Source organism: Gobio gobio (assembly GCF_949357685.1).
Source record: "Gobio gobio genome assembly, chromosome: 4".
Classification (NCBI taxonomy): domain Eukaryota; kingdom Metazoa; phylum Chordata; class Actinopteri; order Cypriniformes; family Gobionidae; genus Gobio; species Gobio gobio.
The window spans coordinates 42,543,979-42,565,557 of record NC_137100.1 but is presented as its reverse complement, the minus strand read 5'-3'; the positions used below and the strand labels follow the sequence as shown (position 1 = coordinate 42,565,557).

The window sequence follows — 21,579 nt, the reverse complement described above, 5'->3', positions numbered from 1 at the left end:
ATGTCTACTAGGGCAAGTGTCAACTGCTGCGCTGCCAGAGCTGGAGTTTTAGCAGATAGATGGATGACTGTATCATCTGCATACAGCTGGCAGTTGGCACCTTGGCAGCTATCTGGGAAGTCATTGATGTACATTGTGAACAACAATGGCCCCAGTACTGATCCTTGAGGAACTCCCATGTTGTTAACCAGTGGTTGATGGCTGGTTAATCTTCCTAGCGAGAAGTTATCTGGAGACCTTAACGATTATTATTAAAAAGTAGCAAAGTTCCATCTTCTGGATGAATTAAACAAACTCTTTCTCGTTGGTGCAGCGGTATCCATGCACTTCCCTCTCAATGCCTCAGGCAACCACACACACATATGCACAGAGAACTGAATCTGTCTTTTCTCTCTTCTTTAAATGGCTGCTATACTGTTATAAAGATCTAATTGATTTACATTACAAGCTATTCAAATTTCATCATACTTTTGGCCATATAAATACCAGCAACTGCAGGAAATTGCAAATTTTTGCTCCGTTTGGGCCTCTGAATAAAATGTTTCTACTCAAGTATAAGCTCTATTCTTCTATATAATACTATACGAGCCATAAAAGACAGATGTATCAAATATGATAATCAACAAAAAACACAAATTAAAACTAGTTTCAATAAACTGTTCCATTAAAAAATGACTTTTCTGACTATTATTTCATTTCATATATATTCATGTCAGGATTTATAAGGTTAAAGATACACATTCACTGCATAGTTTTGTTATCGTAAATAATTAATAATTGATTAATAATTACAAAATTATTAGATAAAAAAGCACAAATGTTCAACAGAGAGAAATATGGAATTTAAGACACTCGCTGTGTCCCAATTCGCATACTATCCATCCTAAATGAGTGTGTCCCAAATCATAGTATGACAAAATAATATTTATTCAATGTTATCCACATCAAATTTTATCCGCAACAACACTGTTAACTTTTATAAAGACACGTTTGGTCATTAACTTTTAAATGAATCATTATTAGGGCTGTCAACATTAACGCATTGTGATTAATTATGCATGTGATTAACTTAAAATCCTTAATGCGTTAAAATAACTTGAGTCATTGACGTAATTTATGTCACGCAGTTAGATGATCTTGGGAGTAGGAAGTTTAACCCGATGTTGCTTCTCTATCAGATCATTTTAAGCCGCTAAACTCCGGGAAAGTTTTCAGTCCAACTATTCAGTAAGCGAATGCATTTAAACAATCAGTTCAAAGCAGTGCTAATGTAAAGAAAGCCAGGCTTATGATGGTAGAGAGGACAGTGACTCAAGGACAGTTTTCAGTCAATTATTCATTGCAGTGTCTGTTGATTCTGAAGAGTGCGAGCCCTCACGCATCCCGCTCTGTGAAATACAGACTGAACGGGGATACGCTCTCAAAGAACTGATAGCACATTGTATTTATGCACAGACACATTTCGGTATATTCACGTTGTTTCCACACACATTAAGGATAATGTTTTTATCTGTCATGTGTATGTTGCTGTGTTTAGAAATTCTGAATGGATCAGTATACTGTAGTAGGCATATGGAGTCAGGTCTAGGTGTCTGGTTTAGTTTTTTTTTTGGCATCTCCATGTGGTCATGTTCAGTATCACATCTTGACGTGTCTAAAACGTAAATTAGCTCTAAACAAGTTGTTGCACTGTACACCTACTGTTCACTGAATTCTGAAAAGTTTTGTTCTGTATTTTTTTTTTTTCTCGTGTGTGCTTTGGTGTGAAATCTGTGCATACATTTATGAATTATATCATTTGATTATTAGGTGTCCTTTTGGAGTTTTCAAGTGTCCGTTTTATTAAAAGACCTAAATTAACCATGAAAAATACAGTTTGTGAGAATCGTCCTTCAATTTGATAAGTTTAATTTGCTGGATAGAGCAAATGATGATAAACAAGATAAATGATGATGTATGCTTAATTTCACAATAAGTATGCGATTAATATTTGTATTCTATTGACAGACCTAATCATTATGCAAACACATGAGGAGAGTTCTCCGCATGAAAGACCCACAACTGGCAGATCAACGTGTTAATACATTTCTTCTGTAATGGTAGGACTTTAAATTAAATTTAATGTGGAGGATTTTAACTGTGACAAGATGATTGACAGGGTAGTTTAAATGGTGACAGGATGGTCAGTCCCAAAGCTTGCCTACTATTCTGCTACACACTCTTTACAAAAACAGTACATACTTTTAGTGTATAATATAAGTAGGTGAATTGGGAAGCAGCAACTGACTCTTTTCTCCTTCGCTGTTTAACCTTAGAAGTGGTCGCCATGGCTAGGGCTGAAACCATGGTGTTTGTTTTCATGTTGCCGTGTCAACAGATGGCTTCAGTGCTTCAGAGGGGCCAGGCAAAAGTTGCTTGATCACTTTTGCACTCGATCTGATCTCACCCATACACAAAAAAACCTCACAAGCACTGGAGCAACCTCTCTGGCAGGTTTTTCAGGTCAAAAGAACTTGATACGAGTGGTTTGAGGTGTCAAAGATCCGGCATGCTGAAAGAGCAAATATCTGGTCTGCTTGGAGACAAGATTCTAGATCAAAGCTTCCAAAATGGGAACTTCTCCCCAAAGCCCAATCTAACACAGGAATATTTAACTAGCACATGGAGGTCACCTCTAAGGGAGTCACGTGACTAACATTTCATGGCACTATAAATTCCCACAGAAAATCCAGTTATTGCACATTAAATTGATAGGACAAAGTTGATCACTGACACCTACATTCCTTTTTCTTGCTAATGAAGGTCCAATCATCCACATGGTCTTTAAATTCTCTGACTACTTTTCATTGGAATCCGTTAATTGTCTTTCCTCTGTTAGCCAATTCTCTCTCCTCGTACACTTTCAGAAGAACATAGAAACATAAAATGGTTTCCTTTCATAAAAATCATTAAAATGGAAAAGAACAAACAAAGCATGTCTTTTCTATTCAGCTCAGATTCGAAACTCTTTACGCTCCACTGCTTTGTGTAACTGATTGAAACAAAATTCATAAAATTCAAAATTCATAGTTGAACTGAACTCAAGAGTGTGCTACTGTGTGAAGGGTTTTAGCAGATGAACAGATCTTGAAAACAGTTGTAATAGAGAGTTTGGAAACGTGTCTGGCAAACATTCTGAAGTAAAAGGCACAAGGCTAAAGGTTTACTTTCAGTAAAAAAAATCCCTTGTCCACTGTCAATAGTACAGTGATACATGAAGCAGCGCTCACACAGAAGTCACTTTCAAACCAAGCAGCATTCTGTTGGTCAACAAGGCTACTTTGCATGGAAAACCCGATGGAAAATCTGTGTAGTGAAATGATTCGGCCTTACGCAAAATTACAGATCGCGCGGATTCCTACTGAAAAATATTATCCCTGCGAAATTTCAAATAGTAACGGTACATGTGACCGCACCTTTAGTATCAAGAATCTATGATGTAGTTTGAAGAACTTTAGGTGGATGACAAAAGCATTACACTCCTATTTTTTTAATTAGGTCGAATCACACAACACACATTGTGCCAATAACCTGTATGTTTAAATGCTGTCCTGAAACTATCATCCCACCAATATAACCTGTATGTTTGCATATTGTCCTGAAACCATCATCCCACCAATATAACCTGTATGTTTATAAGCAGTCATGAAACTATCATCCCATGAGTGTTTATTATGGAGGCCACACCTTCCATAACATCATAACAAAACCTTAAATAAAGGGTTTTCACATGCACATACTGCAAAATCAAGAACAAAACCATACTATTTATAACCGGTGCCAATCAAACCAGTTTTTCTATTGAAAGAAATTGTGTGAATTAACTCTTTAAATCTAAAAATCTCACACAGAGAAAATTTGACACCACTTCATCTCCTGTGACTTAGGGGTGTGTTCACACTTGGCATGTTTGGTTATATAAAACGAACCCAGCTGCGATTGCTCTGTTAGTGAGGTTAATTTGAATAAGTGTGAACGCTGCCATCAGAATCCTGGTGCGCACCAAACAAGTGGACCGAGACCACTGAAACGGTCCACTTCCAAATGAACTCTGGTGCTGTTCGAACACGGAAAAAAGACATGTAAACGAACCAAAAACAGGTAGATGAGACCCTAAAATGTACAGAATGCTCACGCATACCAGTTTTTTCATCATAGCCATGATGTTGCATCGCAGTCTGGTACAGGCGTCAGAACCACGTCTCCTTGCAGAAGATCTTCATTTGTTTGTGTGATGGAGGATTCCTGCCACAGTTTTGACTACTTTAATCATTTTATAAGCTCTTCACGAGTTCTCAGCTGGTCAAAATGCCATCATATGCAGGCTACGCACATACAATGAGCGCATTTTTCGGTAAGTTCCGTCTCAATACGTCATAAAAGCTGACTGATCAGGTTGTGAATATATCCATTTGCCTTTAGGTTCGGTATCTTTAGGTTTGGTGATAAAAATCAGAACGCTAAGCGGACGTGCGGACCAGGACTCAATTTTTTTTTTCACCAAGTGAACTGAACTACAAGTGTGAACACACCCTTATTCTCACATGGAATAAGTCAGATAGTGGACCTGGAGAAGGGGCGGCACTCACGCTGGAAGGGCTTATATGCTCCGAGAACGGACACTTCACTAGAGATACAAAACACACAGGGCCGGGTTTCCCAATAACGATGTATCTTAGCTCTAAAGAGCGTGTTATACGAGCAAAGTTACGATCACTCGCAGCAATTCCACGTGTGTTTCCCAAAAATGTACTTAACATGAACGCGCGAGAACGCGCTCTAAGTGCTACTTAAGAGTCGCTGTCCATTTGCGAAGTGCTGAAATATAACCTTATATGGAATCGTTTCCTCGGAACGTTTCACCTAATAATTGTCATCTGATGTGGATTAGCAATCAAAACACGTCTAAGCTATATAAAGCAACTACCTACAGGCTGAGGCACTGACAAAATGGCTGAACAAAAAAAAAAACACACGAAAAGATACATTTCAAAAAGACGAAATAAATATCCTCATTTAATTCAGATGTGTATTTATAATTTTTTAGTTTGTTACCTGCCCTCATAAAAAAAAAAAAAAAAAATCCAGTGATCATAAAGTCCGTTTCCACAAAAATATTAAGCAGCAGAACTGTTTTTTATCAACATTGATAATAATGAGAATATTAAAATAAAAATAATAATAAAAAAGTGTACAATAAAGTACAATCAAAACCTTATAGTATTATCACAATGCACTTGAATTAAGTTAAAGGTGTAATCTGCCTGTTGTCCTGTAGGTGACCTCATAACTCTGTCCTCTTACGATACACTTAGATCTTTACGATTACTCCAGAGCACTCGTAGATCTACGATCATTTTCAAGTGCTACTTAAGTTACGATGCTTTTGGGAAACAGACCTTAATATTAAGATCACTCGTACGATCGTTTTTACGATCAACTTAGGCTTACGATGCTTTTGGGAAACGCAGCCCAGGTCTGTTACGTCCCAGTTTTGATATATTATAGTAGTAAAAATATTTTTGTTCAGTTAGAGAACAGATTAACTACAATTAAAAACTGAACGTGCTGCGTGAGCCGAACGAGATTTCGGAGTCAGATTGCATTCATCATGAGAGAGAGGAGCTGAATGACAAGATGATCGCAGATTTTTTTTTTTCAAAGCAAAATGTAAAAGCGTCTATTTAAGGGAGTTTGTCATTGTACTGTTTTATTGTTGTGTTTTTCATTAAGAATAATAGGTTAATGAACCCACAATTCAAGCAACCCGCCCCCGAATTGGCAAATTATAAGTAAACTGCGCACGGCTGCATTCGTTCACAGCCGCTCAGTGCACAAGCACTGCAATGTGACAGTGAGGGAAAATTTTCTCACCTTCACATCCAGTGTTGGGGAAAGTTAGTTTGAAAAGTAATGCATTACAATATTGCGTTACTCCCTTAAAAAGTAACTAATTGAGTTACTTAGTTACTTTTTAAGAAAAGTAATGTGTTACGTTACTTTTGCGTTACTTTTTCTCACCTGGGCTGGGCTTGTTTTTGTTTTGTTTTTTATAACAAAAAAGTTATATTTTTGTGCAACGGTAAAGACCTCTTCATACCAAAATTGAAATAATAAGCCCCAGGCTGAGGTAAAAAATGCAAATTCACGCATGAACAATAGAGGGCGCAGCTCTGCTGTGCTGCCATTCTGGATAATGGTAGAATAGGATGCAGGAGAAAAAAAGTTTTACCAATAATAAAAAAATCTGAAGCAAGACATTGGTAAATTAAATATAAAGGTAGATTAAATGCATAAAAATTGTTGTTTTATTTAACATTTAGTTATTGGAGGTTTGCATAGTATTCTGATTTTGCATTTGACTGATTTTATTCATTTTGAGGAGTACAGAATCTTTATTGTGCAAGTGAGATAAATAAATGCTCACATTTAGTCTAGAACTACAATAACCATCATGTTTACACACAACGCCTCTGCACTTATTTTTCTCAACATGGGGGCAGGAGAGCTGTCAGTCAAATGAATGTGAAAAAGTAACTCAGATATTTTGTTGTAAATTTGAAAAGTAATGCGTTACTTTACTAGTTACTTGGAAAAAGTAATATTATTATGTAACTCAAGTTACTTGTAATGCGTTACCCCCAACACTGTTCACATCACTAATGAGTAAAAAGGCAAATACATTTTGATCCTATTATTCTATTTTCCACAATTTCAAACCAAAATGAAATGCTGCTCTGGCATGCGATTCTTCCATATAAGCTCATGCAGTTGTGCGCTCAGGGAATACTCTGTTGCAGGGAACACTAAGAAGCAAATATATTTATTAAGCATAACGAGGTTAGGTTCCTATTGAACTGTCCATCATATTAAAGGGGTGGTAAAACATTCTTTTGAAGGCTTGACTGTGTTTGTGGGGTGCACTGTAACATGTGTTCATGCTTCGTTTAAAAAAAAATTGCCTTATTTTTCATATATTTGACCTTTATTCTACACTGCTCTGTCCCTCCTTGTAAAACGGTCTGATGCTTTCCGGGTTGTATGAAGCCAGTCCCTCAAAAATACGCGATGGGCTCAGATTGGTTAGCTGGCCCAGTGTGTTGTGATTCGCTAAACGCCTAGTGCACGTATGTCGGAAACGTCACGCCCCTTATCTTTATCGGAGGCTGTGCTTTGGTCAGTGTTAGAAAAAACGGCGTCAATAAAACCATACCAATCTGAGCCCGAATCAGACCCAGAACATTTGAGTGAAGATGATCGAGCAGAACCTGTTCAGTCCTCAAGAGTAAAGACTGCGGATCTATAATCGCTACTGAATGGCACTTTAACTTTTGTATTTTTAGAACGATTATAGCCAAATATCTGTCACAAGAACTAACCCAAAACAAACACTAAGCACTGGCTTTAACTAGTAAGTTAGCCAAATCACACACAGAACCATGTTTTGCATGCCTGTAGATAAACAATACATAAAAGCTCTAATCAAAGAATCATTTACACTAATGCCAGGTTCGCTGTTGAGATTTTAACGTTAGTGTTTGTAACGTTAGGTGTTCGTCGGATAACGTTAAGTATGAATGAGCATTTAACAGACTGGTTTGCAGAACAGCGTTGTTATCTGTTTACTTCCTTGCTACAACCTATTACAGGAAAACACATCGATGAAAAATAAATCAGACTTACAGGTTGTGGCCCGTGAACAGCTTCTGTTTGTAAATCCAGCTTTCAGGACAAGCCGTTGTGCATATCCTGTATTGAACTCGCGAAGTTTGTGGAAGTTTGTGTTGTCCTCCGTGAAATGTGCAGCGCGCGCGTCATGCATCCACGCACCGGCAGTGTTTTTTTCACGCAGCTGACGTTGTGCAAATCTGGCATTGAAATTGCGAAGACGGTGGATGTTCTCCTCCGTGGATGTGCTGCAGGGAGCCCTGCGCGCGCCTGATTCCCCGCTGACTCAAACACACGTGCATATAACATGCTGTATGTTAAACGCTCTGCAACGCACCCCCGTCCCTATGAAGGCTGAACAGAGCAAGTACCCCAGACCTGCAGTCCGGATGAATATAACAGCGTTTCCTTGGCATCGCGGCAACAACACTCCAGCCTAACTATACCACAACAGCGCCGCGATACAAAATGGCCTCACCCCCCCTTATTTAATATTCTCGGAGGAGGGGTTTATGTAAATATTGAGCCTGTTGATGTCACCAACCCTGGAGGAATGCGTGTAGTCGCCTACTGGCCGTTTGCTGTAGTTCTTAGAAACTGATTTCTTTAAAAGCAAATATCTCCCTTTGCTTTAAACTTTGAACGTTGTAACTTTGCAGATGTTGTTTATGCTCAAGCAGCAACATTACACGTTAGCTAAAGTTAGAATAGTGAAATCATGGTTTACCACCCCTTTAAAGCAGCACTAGGTAACTTTTCAACCTTTATAATATATTTTCAAGACTCTTGTGATGATACATCGACTTACAATAGGTTGAATGACACGTCTGCCATAGCCTGACGGGGTCTGTATCATTTTTAATCGTACTTTTAAACTTCGGGTTTCAGGTAGTAACCCAAGAAAAAAAAAGAACTACAAAATTCGACTGCTTTACGGCATATACATCACTTCCACCACCACCCCCACTTCCTTAAATTCGGACGTGCGAGCCCAACTATCATTTGTTTGCCGAATGTTATAGTCATGGCCGGAGCAGCACAGAAAAATAAGAAAGCAAAGGTTTTGTCGGAGGAAAGCAAAAAGAGGAAAAGAGAAAGTGATATTTGTTTATTTGTCTTGCCTCAAGCTATAATGCAAATAGATTTTTCAAATTTGCAGATTCATCTATGGTAGCTTGATATTATAATATTGACGATATATGGTTATTACCAACCCCTCAAACATTGAATTGAAGTATCATATAGATTCTGTAAAACGGTAACCAATAGACTAGGCTACTATAATGACGCTGGCTTGTAAACGTGAGCATCGCGATCATTTGGCCTTTGAAAAAAAATAAAACCCATGAAATTATATTCATATGACATGCTGAAACATATGCCACTGTACCTGGGATGAAGACATTTCACACGCGACGCAAGCAGAACACCTGCATGTGAACTCCTGCAGTGTTCAGGGCTATCATAGTTGTCATGTCAATAAATGCACGTGCGATGCATCCGCTGATGTAGAATGACAGAGTTTACGACAGTAGTAGAGGACAATACTGTTTCCCAACTGTAGGGGGACCCCGAGAGCAAAACCTACCTAGTGCTGCTTAAAAAACTGCTATGCTATAAAGTAATTGTAAAAAAAGAGTATTGTATTTCGCCAGATTTTATAGTGTAAACATATGCAAGCGCAAATGAGAACCGTTTCGAGGGGGATGCCAGGTGTGCACGAAAAAAACAAAAACAAAAACAAAAAAACCCTGAATATTCAAATCCCAAATTTGAAAATCGAATACCAACCCATCGAACGAATATACGAATATTCTGGTCCAGCACTAAATTGAATGCAACCGATCCCGATCTGAATTCTGCCTTGTGATGCAGCCTGAATCATAATTACACCATGTTTGTCCGTTGGTCAGAGGACAACTGAGTTAATTTTTAAATCAGCTGACCACATTACAATCAGAGATGCGGTTATGGCATGCAGCCAGAATGGCCACTTAAATTAAATATCGAACTAATAAATGGTTATTTATTAGCCTTGGTCTCTTCTTTCCCAGAGCACTGACTGTACAGAAATTTTAGCTAAAGGACAGCAATTGCATAACTGTTTTCTGTAGTCTTCCCTTCCCCCACTTTGACAACCTGAGAAAATAACTAGGTTGCTGAACTGGCACAACTATCGGCTGGAGACCTTGGTAAGGAAATGAGATGGAAGGATTTTCTCTTTTTTTCCCACTTTCTATTTAGCTCAGGTGCTGGTACAAAGTTCACTGTATTGAAGATAAATCCCTTGAAGGATTTCATTTGCTGTAAAACCCAACCAGATGTGACTGTCGGGTGAAAATGCCATTTCTACATTCTTTTCATATCTCATCAGACTAAATATGCAGATCCCCATCGCTTAAAATGATGATGAGACATCTGATGAACTGATCCTCAAAGACATCCTCTAGTAAAAGCATTTTTTTTCCTTTCAGCCTGACCTCACTGAGGAAATTGACTAGAGAGGGAACGGATGGACGTTGGACGTTTTTTCTAAGTGCACCTGCTGGGCAGACTGAGCTTTGATATAGACACAGATCAAATACAGTTAAATATAGGAATGGAGACCTTTACACAACTCACCAGCCCTCAAACACACCCTTAACCAGACGAGGGGCTACAGAGGAAAGCAGTTGTTAAAGAGAACTTTTTGATTGAGGAACTGCGGAGTCTCTGATTGGCCATGAGATACATGAGATACATAGAGTCGTTCACAGATAATAATCATCATAAATAACGGTTAAAATACTGCTGTATTATATTGAATCATTTAAGTAATGTCAAAAATTAAGTGTCTGTCAGCGCTCTCACACAGTTTTTTTAACAAATTGGCAGTTGCAGTAGTGTGATGGGTTTGTTTTGTGTTTATTTTTGATTAGGAGATCATTTGCGTGAGATTAAAAGTATTCATTTCCTCTTGTGCAAAAAACAAAAATTGTACAGACCTCAAACTTTTAAATGGTAGTGAACAAATTGGACAGTCACTGAAATGACTGTCTTTCCTTTCCTTTGTCCAAGCCGAATTAAGGAAATCATTCTACACATCTATAGGGTACTTTGTTGACTCATTTTTCATCCACTCGGATAGAGAGAAGCTCTTTGATTTTAGCATTTCACAGGTTTCATGTGTGAAAGTGGCTTGTAACTCTTAAATATAAAACTACATCTCATGCACATAGGCAACAAGATTATCACAATATCTGCTAAATCTCAATTTGGTTCCATGAGATAAAGCCCCAGAGGAAGCAGTAGAGTAGACTGAGGCCTGTCATGTGTAGTACTCACTGCGGAGCAGATTTCTGGGAGGAGAGCAAGTGTGTGGTTGTTACACAAGAACCTGCATCCCCTGACACTCTCACACCCACACATTCACTAACAAGTAGCCAGGCCATGATATTATGCCCACACACACTTGCACAGCCTAAAAATACTCTTACACATGTATAAACATACATTGCTCCATGAAAACACATGCGTGTGTATATATACGTAACCTCCTACATATGTTGCTACACTGTATTGTCTCAAGATAAAATAAATTTACTCACCCCTTGTCTGCAGGCCTGTTCGTTGAGTGCCCGCACCCAGGCTCTCTGCCAGTGCTCCCTGAACGACTTGAAAGCAAAGAGCGAGGACAAAAGACCCTTGACACCTGCCTCCGTGTCACTCCCTGCCCCATCTCGCCCCAGCCTCAGCCTTAAAAGTGAACCCCACACACCGCCCGTCAGTGTCTGGTGGGTGAGACTCAAGGGCAACTTCCATGAGGTCTCTCTCTTGCCTTGGACCCTGGCACACCACCTAGGGCGCAGCAACGGCAGTGAGAACTGAACTAGCCAGGCTAGTACAACCAGCAGTGAGGCGCAGAAGAGCGCCACCTGAACCAGCCAGCTCACGTCCTGGAAAGTCGTCATCTCCCTAATCGCTGATCACTTAAGTCTCATTTTTACGAAGGGTTGAAAATCTTGACTCACGAAGGTTGGAACTCTGGGGAAAGGGTAGAGAGAGACAGAGAAGAGAGTAAGTAGACTGGAAAAAGACCAGATGCAGGGATATACAGCCACGCAGCAACGACAAGACGTTACCAGCATATCATAGGCAACAATGACATTTTAAAGCGACAGTTAGCTCAAAAATGAAAATATTTGTCAAAAACGAAAAATTCTGTCATTTACTCAGTCATGTTCTTCAAAGTCCGTAAGGCATAGTTCACCCAAAAGTGAAAATTCTGTCATCATTTACTCACCCTCAAGTTGTTCCAAACCTGTATGAGTTTCTTTGTTCTGCTGAACACAAAAGAAGATATCCCTTTAACTTTTTTTTTTAACTTAAGCACTGTTGAATGCTGTGTAGACGCACATGACCACGTCATACATAGAAAAACAATGGAAAAACAGTGCAGATATCCAAAAACGTGTTCTATCTTAGTCACCATTCACTTTCATTGCATCTTTCTTTTATAGCAAAAAAAGTGACTTAGTCAGTCATTCTCCTTTTGTGTTCCACAGAAAAAAAAGAAAGTAATATGTGTTTGGAACACCATGAGGGTGAATAAATGATGAAAGAATTTGGGGGTGAACTGCGCCTTCATTTAAAAATTCATTTTTATTCACGGATGGGAAAATCAGCTATTCTTTCTTTTATATATTCTTAGCCAATGTCTTCTTAGCCAACAAGCCAGAAGGAATATATATATATATATATATATATATATATATATATATATATATATATATATATATATATATATATATATATATATATATATATATATATATATATATATAAATGCCACACATGCTGCTTAAACTTTTTTACTGCACAATAACTGTAGTTACTAACACAATTTGGTAAACTATTGTTACCAAGGGTTACAAGCCGTGCTCTTATCAAAGAGATTTACAAGTGCATGTCTTGTGTTAGTATTTCCACCTGTGCTTAAAAGTTTAAGCAGTTAAGCAAACTGACTAAGCATTTCGGTGAAAGTGTGACATTCAATGCCTGTCCTGAAACCGGAGAAGTGCCCAACTTCTTCCAGAAAACTCAGATCGGTTGCACAGTCTGAAGTCTGTCTCATACAAACCCGCTCCGATTCTGTCAAATTACTGACAGTCCAGAAGTCATGATAGCAGATGTGTTCTGGGTCAGTGCTGCATTGCAACGTCGAACTAGCTCATCATGACAAATCAAGCGATTCATTTACATTCCTTGACAGTTAATCTAAGATTGTACTTATTTATACAGCGTATAATGGAATGGTGTTCTTATCAAACCATTCCTATTTAACTACCCTCAATGGACACCATTCGAAAAGCTGTTTCAAACCCTAGTGAGCTGCCTACCTAGACAGCATTCTTGGGGATCTGATCAGTTCAGCTGACTCTAAACGCGCCTACGATTAACAAAAATGCTGCACGCGCATACGACGCATACGAATGTATTCCCAGTATTTGAAAGAAAAAGCAAAAGAAAGAATTTATTACCGAACAGATGAGAAACGCCGTCTTTGGACGCTGACTAGCTGCAGGACACCAGCTCAATGGCTACATCATGTCTTCGTAATTCCAGCACCAGTCTTCATGTCCGAGCATCTTCCACGATCAAACCTGAGTTGATCGGTGCATCATGGCCTCCGTTTCGAGAATCTTTAGCATGCTACATAAAACCGCACATTTATAATATGTGCTGTCAACGCAAGAAAAAAATGTGTCCCCCCTCCCAACCTCGGTGTCTGACAGTCTGTAATGGTAATGCGCAGGAACAGAACAGTCGAGCTGTCAAAGAGTGTAGCAACACAAACCCACACCGTGCACGAATTTAAAGAGACACGCACACTTCTCGGGCTGCCGATGCGCATGCGCATTGCGCACTATCTCACATTCCCTGCCTGTGCTCCTCAAATGCAAGTGGTGCGGCTCACTGCAGAGCCAAATGACGTCTTGACCTAGTCTAAGCTTAACCTAATTAGGTTTAGGGATAGGGTGTAGCTGAACCTTCAAGCACCACCCATTACGCCCAGTGAGGGGAAGCATCTCTGGCTGAACTGACGTTTATGAGGACTTAAATTGTGCCATAAAGATAGCGTTATGAAGAAACGGTTATCCACGTATTTTGCAATTGTTTATTGCGTAGAGTTTAGAGACTGCGTAGTGTTTTAGACAGATTTTTCAAATTTTGTAAAAATTATTTTATCCCCAATCTTCTGTATGAGCCAAAATTTGTGTTTTTGGTGAATTTGCAATTATTTTATTACTATTCCTTGCAAAATTTTATATTCATAGTTTTATTTATATGTTTTATTTATTTTGATTATTTGATATTTGTATGAACTCAAAATCAATTGCTTGTAAGATTCGTCTATAATGTAATACTTCAATAACGATTATAAAACAAAATAATACACTTTAGTTCATTTCAGAATTTCACAGACAGGTTTGTTATATTGCTATTGAAATAGAGAGAGCATAAACTGCGATATCCCTGCTCCAAGACCTTGTCTGACATTTCTTATAATACTCACACCTCAAAATTATATGTTTTTGTATGTTTATTGTTTGTTTTGAAATAAGAAACTGTCAAAATATACAATTAATATTTTATCAAAATATAGAAATGCAGCATTATAGTTTGGCAAATAATAAAATGTATGGATATAATAGTATACCGTAAATTGATTTTTTTTTAGAAAGACCAAATAATAACAATGACTTATTATTATTATTATTATTATTATTATTATTATTATTATTATTATTATTATTATTATTATTATTATTATTATTAGAAGTAGTGGTAGTAGTAGTAGCATCATTTGGTATTTCTATAAATTATTAGTTACTAAACGGAAAATGGGACCTTTAACGTTTTTCTCTCTTTTTTTCCCGGTTGTGTTACAACCGCAAAGGTTCGACTGAAACCAAGATGACAAAAAATATACTTATATATTTCTCTGATAAATCACATACCTGGTGACGTACATAACTTATATTAGCAACGTTGCGCTTCGAAGCTTTTGCTGTCCTACCAACAGTTTATAAGAGAATAATAAGCGAGTCGTATTAATGTAACCTGTCAGCGGACGGATTATGTTGACGGAAGTAGACGTGGATTTTGTGATGAGAGTCGAGCATAGACTGTACACTGACATATATATCATGTTTTGACGCAAAAGCTGCTTACATTATTCCGACGAGTGACTCGTAACTCATAACCTGAACCGGTAACGTTAGTTATTTGGGCAGGGGTTCTTATTCTCGTAACTTACCTTAAAGGAAATCCAGCTGTCAACGTTAAGTTAAACTGCCATTCATTGATTCAGTGCTTTTGAATAATAATAATAAAAAAAAAAGCAGTTCGGTCGATTCGAAAATAAGCCTTTTATGTAATTTATGCGTGCGCTTTCGTGCAGTGGTGTCTATAGCAATGTGGTGTATTTGAAATGTAATTAAATTATTTGTCAACTTCGAAACATGTTCAATTTATGACAGCTTCACTATGAGTATACAATATAAATGTATTGAATGTTGCTGACAGAAAAAAACGCTGTTTTCAACTAGATTTGTCGACATATAACTGCTTGTATAATACAGTGTATTGCTATTTTATATTGTGTTAGTCCATTGAGAAGATGTCTCCAATTCCTACTCTTCCTCTTATCATCAACTGTTGTATGTCTGCACTGGGGTGCATTGCAACAGTCAAGCTTATTCCTGCTTTTAAGCAACATTTCATAGCTGCGAGACTCTGTGGCATGGACCTAAATAAAACTATAAAGAAAGAGGTGTAAGTGGTTGATTTTCTTTATTTACATTATTGTGCATCAAAAGTATTTATTGCAATTTGATGTCTGAAAGATGAATTTAACGTGCTTCTTTCCTTATTAACTAGACCCGAATCGCAAGGTGTAATCAGTGGCACAGTCTTCCTCATCATTCTTTTCCTCTTCATCCCTGTCCCCTTTCTTCAGTGCTTTATGGGAGAGAAGTGTCAACGGTTCCCTCACAATGAGGTGAGCTAATGATTCCCTAATCAAATTAATTAAACACATTTCAAGAACTCATCACTTACAGTACTGTTCAAAAGTTTGGGGTTAGTAACATGTTTTATGTTGAATGTTGATGATATTTTTATGCAGCAAGGATGCATTAAAAAATTCAAAAGTAACAGTAAATACATTTATAATGTTACAAAATAGTTCTATTTCAAATAAATGCTGTTCTTTTGAACTTTCTATTCATCAAGGATCCTGATAAAAAATCATGTATTCCACAAAAAATATCAAGCAACACAACTATTTTAAACATTGATAAGAATAATAAGTAATGTTTCTTGAGCATATTAGCCCCTGCATATTAGAATGATTTCTGAAGGATCATGTGACACGGAAAACTGAGTAATGGCTGCTCCAAATTCAGTTTTGCCATATCAGGAATAAATTACATTTTAAAATACGGTGAAATAAAAAAACAGTTGTAATTTGAATATGTAATTTGAATAATTATTCACAATATAACTTGTATTTTTCAAATAAATGCAGCCTAGGTGAGCATAACAAACTTGAACAGTAGTGTGTATTAGTACAAACTAATTTGCACCTTAGTCTCAAATTACCTTGTTACCTGAGAAACTTCACAGCCATAGATACAGTGGTAAAATCGTGCATTTGTGGACAACCTTGCTGAATAATGTTCCCAAATATGAATGTGATATAAATTAAATTAAAGTAAATGAAATAAATAAAAATAATATAATATGGCAATCATTCTGTTGCAAGGTATATATTGAAGTTCTATGGTATTACTATGTGATACCATCACTGTGACATTTGTGCACCACAGTATAACAACATTTCCTGTACTGAAATGTTTTTACTTTGTTTTTGTATTTTTGTCATCTCTTGATCAATGATATGTCCTTGTAGTTTGTGCAGCTGATTGGTGCGTTGTTAGCCATCTGCTGCATGATATTCCTGGGCTTTGCTGATGATGTTCTGAACCTACGATGGAGACACAAGCTATTGCTGCCCACTATTGCCTCCCTGCCTCTCCTCATGGTCTACTTTACTAACTTCGGCAACACTCTCATTGTTGTGCCCAAACCTTTCCGTGTCCTGCTGGGGATGCATCTGGACTTGGGTGAGTTTGACGGTCAGACAATCTGCTTAAATGTCTGGTGCTCTTTGTGTCTTGACAGAGAGGGGTTGATTTTATTGCCCTTTTTGTTGATATTCTAAGCAGTTTTTATATATGTTTCAGGCATTCTGTATTATGTGTATATGGGAATGTTGGCTGTGTTCTGCACAAATGCCATCAACATCTTGGCCGGTATCAATGGCATTGAGTCTGGGCAAGCTCTCTTCATATCTGGCTCCATCATCCTCTTTAATTTACTGGAGCTCAATGGTGAGAGAAGGTCCTATTTTCCACATATTTTATCAGTTTTTCCACCTAGATTCAAATCCATTTTAAGCCATTTTAAAATATGCATAATTTATATATACACATGACTGGCCAAAAGTTTGGAATAATTCAGTTTTTTAAATGTTCACCAAGGCTGCATTTATGTGATCAAAAATACAGTACACAGATGTAATATTGTGAAATATTATTACAATTTAAAATAACTGTTGTTGTTTGACTATGTTCTAAAATGTTAGTTGTTCCTGTGATGCACTAAATCAGCATATTAGAATGATTTCTGAAGGATCATGTGACACTGAAGACTGCTGGAAATTCAGCTTTGCCATCAAGCAGAGAAATTACATTTTAAAATATATTAAAATAGAAAACTGTGATTTATAAATTGTAATAATATTTCACAATTTTATTGTATTTTTTGATCAAATAAATGCAGCCTTGGTGAGCATAAAAGTTATTAAAAAGATTAAACATTTTGAATTATTCCAAACTTTTGACCATTATATATAGAAATTATTTAAGCTCTTGTTAAAACCTCACTGACGTTGCTCGAGTTTATTTAAATCAGTCTGCAGCTATATATTGTTAAATTGATCTTTGATCAACGTTTCTCTTTCAGGAGACTACAGGGATGACCATGTTTTCTCTTTGTACTTCATGATTCCCTTTTTCTTCACCACATTAGCCCTTTTCTACCACAACTGGTTTGTAAAAACTATTGCTTTTTGATTATCTTGACCTGTGGAATGTGCTTTAGTTTAAGACAGGCCTTTAAAAAACTCTATCCTCCGGTTTCACAGACAAGGCTTAAGCTAGTCTCAGACTAAACTGCATGTTTGAACTGTTTTAACTGAAAGCAACTTGCACTGAAATATCTTAAAATATGTCAGTGCCATTGTTTTGTCTCAAGATTCACACCAGTAATGTTTTTTTTCTATGGCACTTTTATAAAAGCAACTTAAATGTCCTAATTGAACTAGGCCTAATCCTGGTTTGTGGAACCAGGCCTATAAGTTATTAAATTTGTCAATCAATACTGATAATAATCTTAACCTCAACCACTTGTGTTTGACTTTGAATACCTCTCAGGTACCCTTCCTCTGTGTTTGTGGGAGACACTTTCTGTTACTTTGCTGGAATGACGTTTGCAGTGGTCGGGATACTCGGTCACTTTAGTAAGACCATGCTGCTTTTCTTTATCCCCCAAGTCATCAACTTCATTTACTCCCTGCCTCAGCTGTTTCACATTATTCCCTGTCCCAGACATCGCCTGCCTAGGTGGGTTATTACACTAACATTTTAAAATCATACTATAAGGAATATTCTTTTTTTTATTTGCAGTGGAATTTATTTTGACCTAATAAAATTCTCATGAGTTCTTTGTAGTCAAAGTCTTACATATACATTACAGGTTACAGCCTGACACGGGAAAACTTGGCATGAGCTATTCCAAGTTCAAACAGAAGGACCTAGGCAAATTAGGACAACTTATTCTAAAGGTAAAATCACACATGCCACTATCAATATTTATTATAGAACTCTGTTTGAGGGGAATGTTGTTGCTGGCCAACCAAAGATCTAGGAGCACATCCTATTTGGTATTCCCTGTATAAAATGATGTTTGAATGTGAATTCCTCTTTTATCCTGCAGGTGGCAGAAATGTTATGGCTTCTGGATGTGCGTAGAGGGCAGGAAGGAGATGATGAGTTTATTGAGTGTAACAACATGACCCTTATCAACCTCGTTCTAAAAGTACTGGGACCTACCCATGAGAGAAACCTTACTGCAACCATGCTGTTAATACAGGTGAATCCCTTAAATGTACTGTAGAGTTCAGAGGTAATGTAATGTGCTATACTATGGTTATTTCAATTCAAAATGGCTTGAAACAGTAAAGAAGGTTGTGATATGTTACAACATCACTAATGTATGAGAAAGCATCTATAGATCATTATCATCGTGGTTCAAAGTTATTCAGTTATTCAAAGGCTCCCTAGCCCTAGATTTGTTTTCAAAACTTATTTTAATGTGTAGGCACCGTTTCTGTAAAATAAAAAAGTAACTAAAATAATTATTATTCAAATTAAAATTACTGATTTTTTGAGATTAGCATAACTAGTAAAATGTATATTCATTATAAAAACTAATTAATTTACATTACTTTTTCAAGTCTAGAAATCATACATTTCATACATTTGCAGGTCTTCCAAGACTGTGTGAATCTTTAAATTATATTATAGTTCTTACTATATTTGTTTCTTAGGTCTTGGGGAGTGCTGTCGCGTTTGGAATCCGGTATCACCTTGTGCGTCTGTTCTACGACGTCTAGAAAACTTGAAGTCCTGAGAGACTTTACAACCTGCTGCTTTTCATTTGGAGAACAAATTGTATCAACTGAATTTACTGCCTGTCACTTATAAATGATGGAATCTAACTACAATACAGTGTATTTCAGCACTTCTGTCTAAATATCTGCATGTAAAGGGACAGTCTACACATATGCCCTTAATTTTCATTGGGACAGGATGGCTCACGCATAAGGATTTTCAATAGTTTGGGGTGACCTGAAAAGCAGAGGGTTCTATTTTGAAAGATTATGTGAAACACTTACATTCAGGGATATTTTAGGCAGTTGGTGAAATTTTTGAGAACATTTCTGAAAGATTACTTGATATATGTACTTATATTTTTCTGTGTCAGATCTAATATTATGCCTTTGACTTTTGAATAAACCAATGTGACAATGGATCACACTAGCTTCTGAGAAGGAAGATATTAATTTGTACATTATTCAGACACATCCCAAACATACACTCACTTAAAGGATTATTAGGAACACCATACTAATACTGTGTTTGACCCCCTTTCGCCTTCAGAACTGCCTTAATTCTACATGGCAGATTGATTCAACAAGGTGCTGAAAGCATTCTTTAGAAATGTTGGCCCATATTGATAGGATCGCATCTTGCAGTTGATGGAGATTTGTGGGATGCACATCCAGGGCACGAAGCTCCCGTTCCACCACATCTCAAAGATGCTCTATTGGGTTGCGATCTGGTGACTGTGGGGGCCATTTTAGTACAGTGAACTCATTGTTATGTTCAAGAAACCAATTTGAAATGATTCAAGCTTTGTGACATGGTGCATTATCCTGCTGGAAGTAGCCATCAGAGGATGGGTACATGGTGGTCATAAAGGGATGGACATGGTCAGAAACAATGCTCTGGTAGGCCGTGGCATTTAAACGATGCCCAATTGGCACTAAGGGGCCTAAAGTGTGCCAAGAAAACATCCCCCACACCATTACACCACCACCACCAGCCTGCACAGTGGTAACAAGGCATGATGGATCCATGTTCTCATTCTGTTTACGCCAAATTCTGACTCTACCATCTGAATGTCTCAACAGAAATCGAGACTCATCAGACCAGGCAATATTTTTCCAGTCTTCAACTGTCCAATTTGGGTGAGCTTGTGCAAATTGTAGCCTCTTTTTCCTATTTGTAGTGGAGATGAGTGGTACCCGGTGGGGTCTTCTGCTGTTGTAGCCCATCCGCCTCAAGGTTGTGCGTGTTGTGGCTTCACAAATGCTTTGCTGCATACCTCGGTTGTAACGAGGGGTTATTTCAGTCAAAGTTGCTCTTCTATCAGCTTGAATCAGTCGGCCCATTCTCCTCTGACCTCTAGCATCAACAAGGCATTTTCGCCCACAGGACTGCGGCATACTGGATGTTTTTCCCTTTTCACACCATTCTTTGTAAACCCTAGAAATGGTTGTGTGTGAAAATCCCAGTAACTGAGCAGATTGTGAAATACTCAGACCGGCCCGTCTGGCACCAACAACCATGTCACGCTCAAAATTGCTTAAATCACCTTTCTTTCCCATTCTGTCATTCAGTTTGGAGTTCAGGAGATTGTCTTGACTAGGACCACACCCCTAAATGCATTGAAGCAACTGCCATGTGATTGGTTGTTTAGATAATTGCATTAATGAGAAATTGAACAGGTGTTCCTAATAATCCTTTAGGTGAGTGTATTTTCAAACATAACCCAAACATTAACCCTGATCAATATTTGTAGTCATCTAACATGGGTTTTGCCTTTTGTTTTTTTAGCTTCCAACTTTAATGATCCCTTCCTAAAATACAAAGGCAGCTTTTTATTTTCATGTATAAAAACCTTTTTATACTGTGCATGTGGTTATTGTTATGACAAAATTGTTTCCGAAATTAAATAACTGCCTTTTATTTTTCATTGAAGTAAAATGAAAGCAAATTGTTAAAATATAATGTGGTAAAAAAAATAAAATAAAAAATACTAGCTTTATAATACAGCCTTTTCTACTCCGTATTTTAAAAAATAAGAATACAATTTTTCACTTCCATACAGATCTATTTGAATAGTACAGTGATTCCAAAG

At 37.5% G+C, this 21,579-nt stretch overlaps 2 protein-coding genes across 8 annotated transcripts in view; one reads left to right on the top strand and one right to left on the bottom strand.

The window, feature by feature from the left end:
- Nucleotides 1-13,534, bottom strand: part of c2cd2l (c2cd2 like) — a 52,308-nt gene extending 38,774 nt beyond the window's left edge. For both annotated transcript variants that reach the window (XM_079816210.1, XM_079816211.1), the window contains exons 1-2: nucleotides 13,227-13,534; nucleotides 11,295-11,730 (exon numbers count right to left, since the gene is read on the bottom strand). In XM_079816210.1, coding sequence (XP_079672336.1) covers nucleotides 11,295-11,657 — 363 coding nt within the window. In that variant the 5' untranslated portion in view covers nucleotides 11,658-11,730; nucleotides 13,227-13,534. The remainder of the gene's footprint in view (nucleotides 1-11,294; nucleotides 11,731-13,226) is intronic.
- Nucleotides 13,535-14,635: 1,101 nt separating this feature from the next.
- dpagt1 (dolichyl-phosphate (UDP-N-acetylglucosamine) N-acetylglucosaminephosphotransferase 1 (GlcNAc-1-P transferase)) lies at nucleotides 14,636-21,455 on the top strand. 6 transcript variants are annotated; one of them, XM_079816062.1, is made up of 10 exons: nucleotides 14,817-14,962; nucleotides 15,441-15,525; nucleotides 15,631-15,751; nucleotides 16,664-16,877; nucleotides 16,998-17,144; nucleotides 17,779-17,863; nucleotides 18,249-18,437; nucleotides 18,571-18,658; nucleotides 18,811-18,966; nucleotides 19,424-21,455. In XM_079816062.1, exons 2-10 carry the CDS (start codon nucleotides 15,494-15,496, stop codon nucleotides 19,487-19,489), a joined length of 1,098 nt encoding a protein of 365 aa, XP_079672188.1. In that variant the 5' UTR covers nucleotides 14,817-14,962; nucleotides 15,441-15,493; the 3' UTR covers nucleotides 19,490-21,455. The 6 variants fall into 6 exon arrangements, with proteins under 6 accessions (XP_079672185.1, XP_079672188.1, XP_079672186.1 ...); XM_079816060.1 differs by having other exon boundaries at nucleotides 15,359-15,525; XM_079816061.1 differs by having other exon boundaries at nucleotides 14,817-15,183; nucleotides 15,359-15,525.
- Nucleotides 21,456-21,579: the final 124 nt, after the last annotated feature.

Excerpts from the sequence above, each read along its gene's own strand:
- dpagt1 (XM_079816059.1), top strand. The coding sequence starts at position 15,371 with ATGTCTCCAATTCCTACTCTTCCTCTTATCATCAACTGTTGTATGTCT. Across the intron at positions 17,145-17,778 it reads TAATTTACTGGAGCTCAATG|GAGACTACAGGGATGACCAT; the intron begins GTGAGAGAAGGT and ends TTTCTCTTTCAG. Across the intron at positions 18,659-18,810 it reads TAGGACAACTTATTCTAAAG|GTGGCAGAAATGTTATGGCT; the intron begins GTAAAATCACAC and ends TTTATCCTGCAG.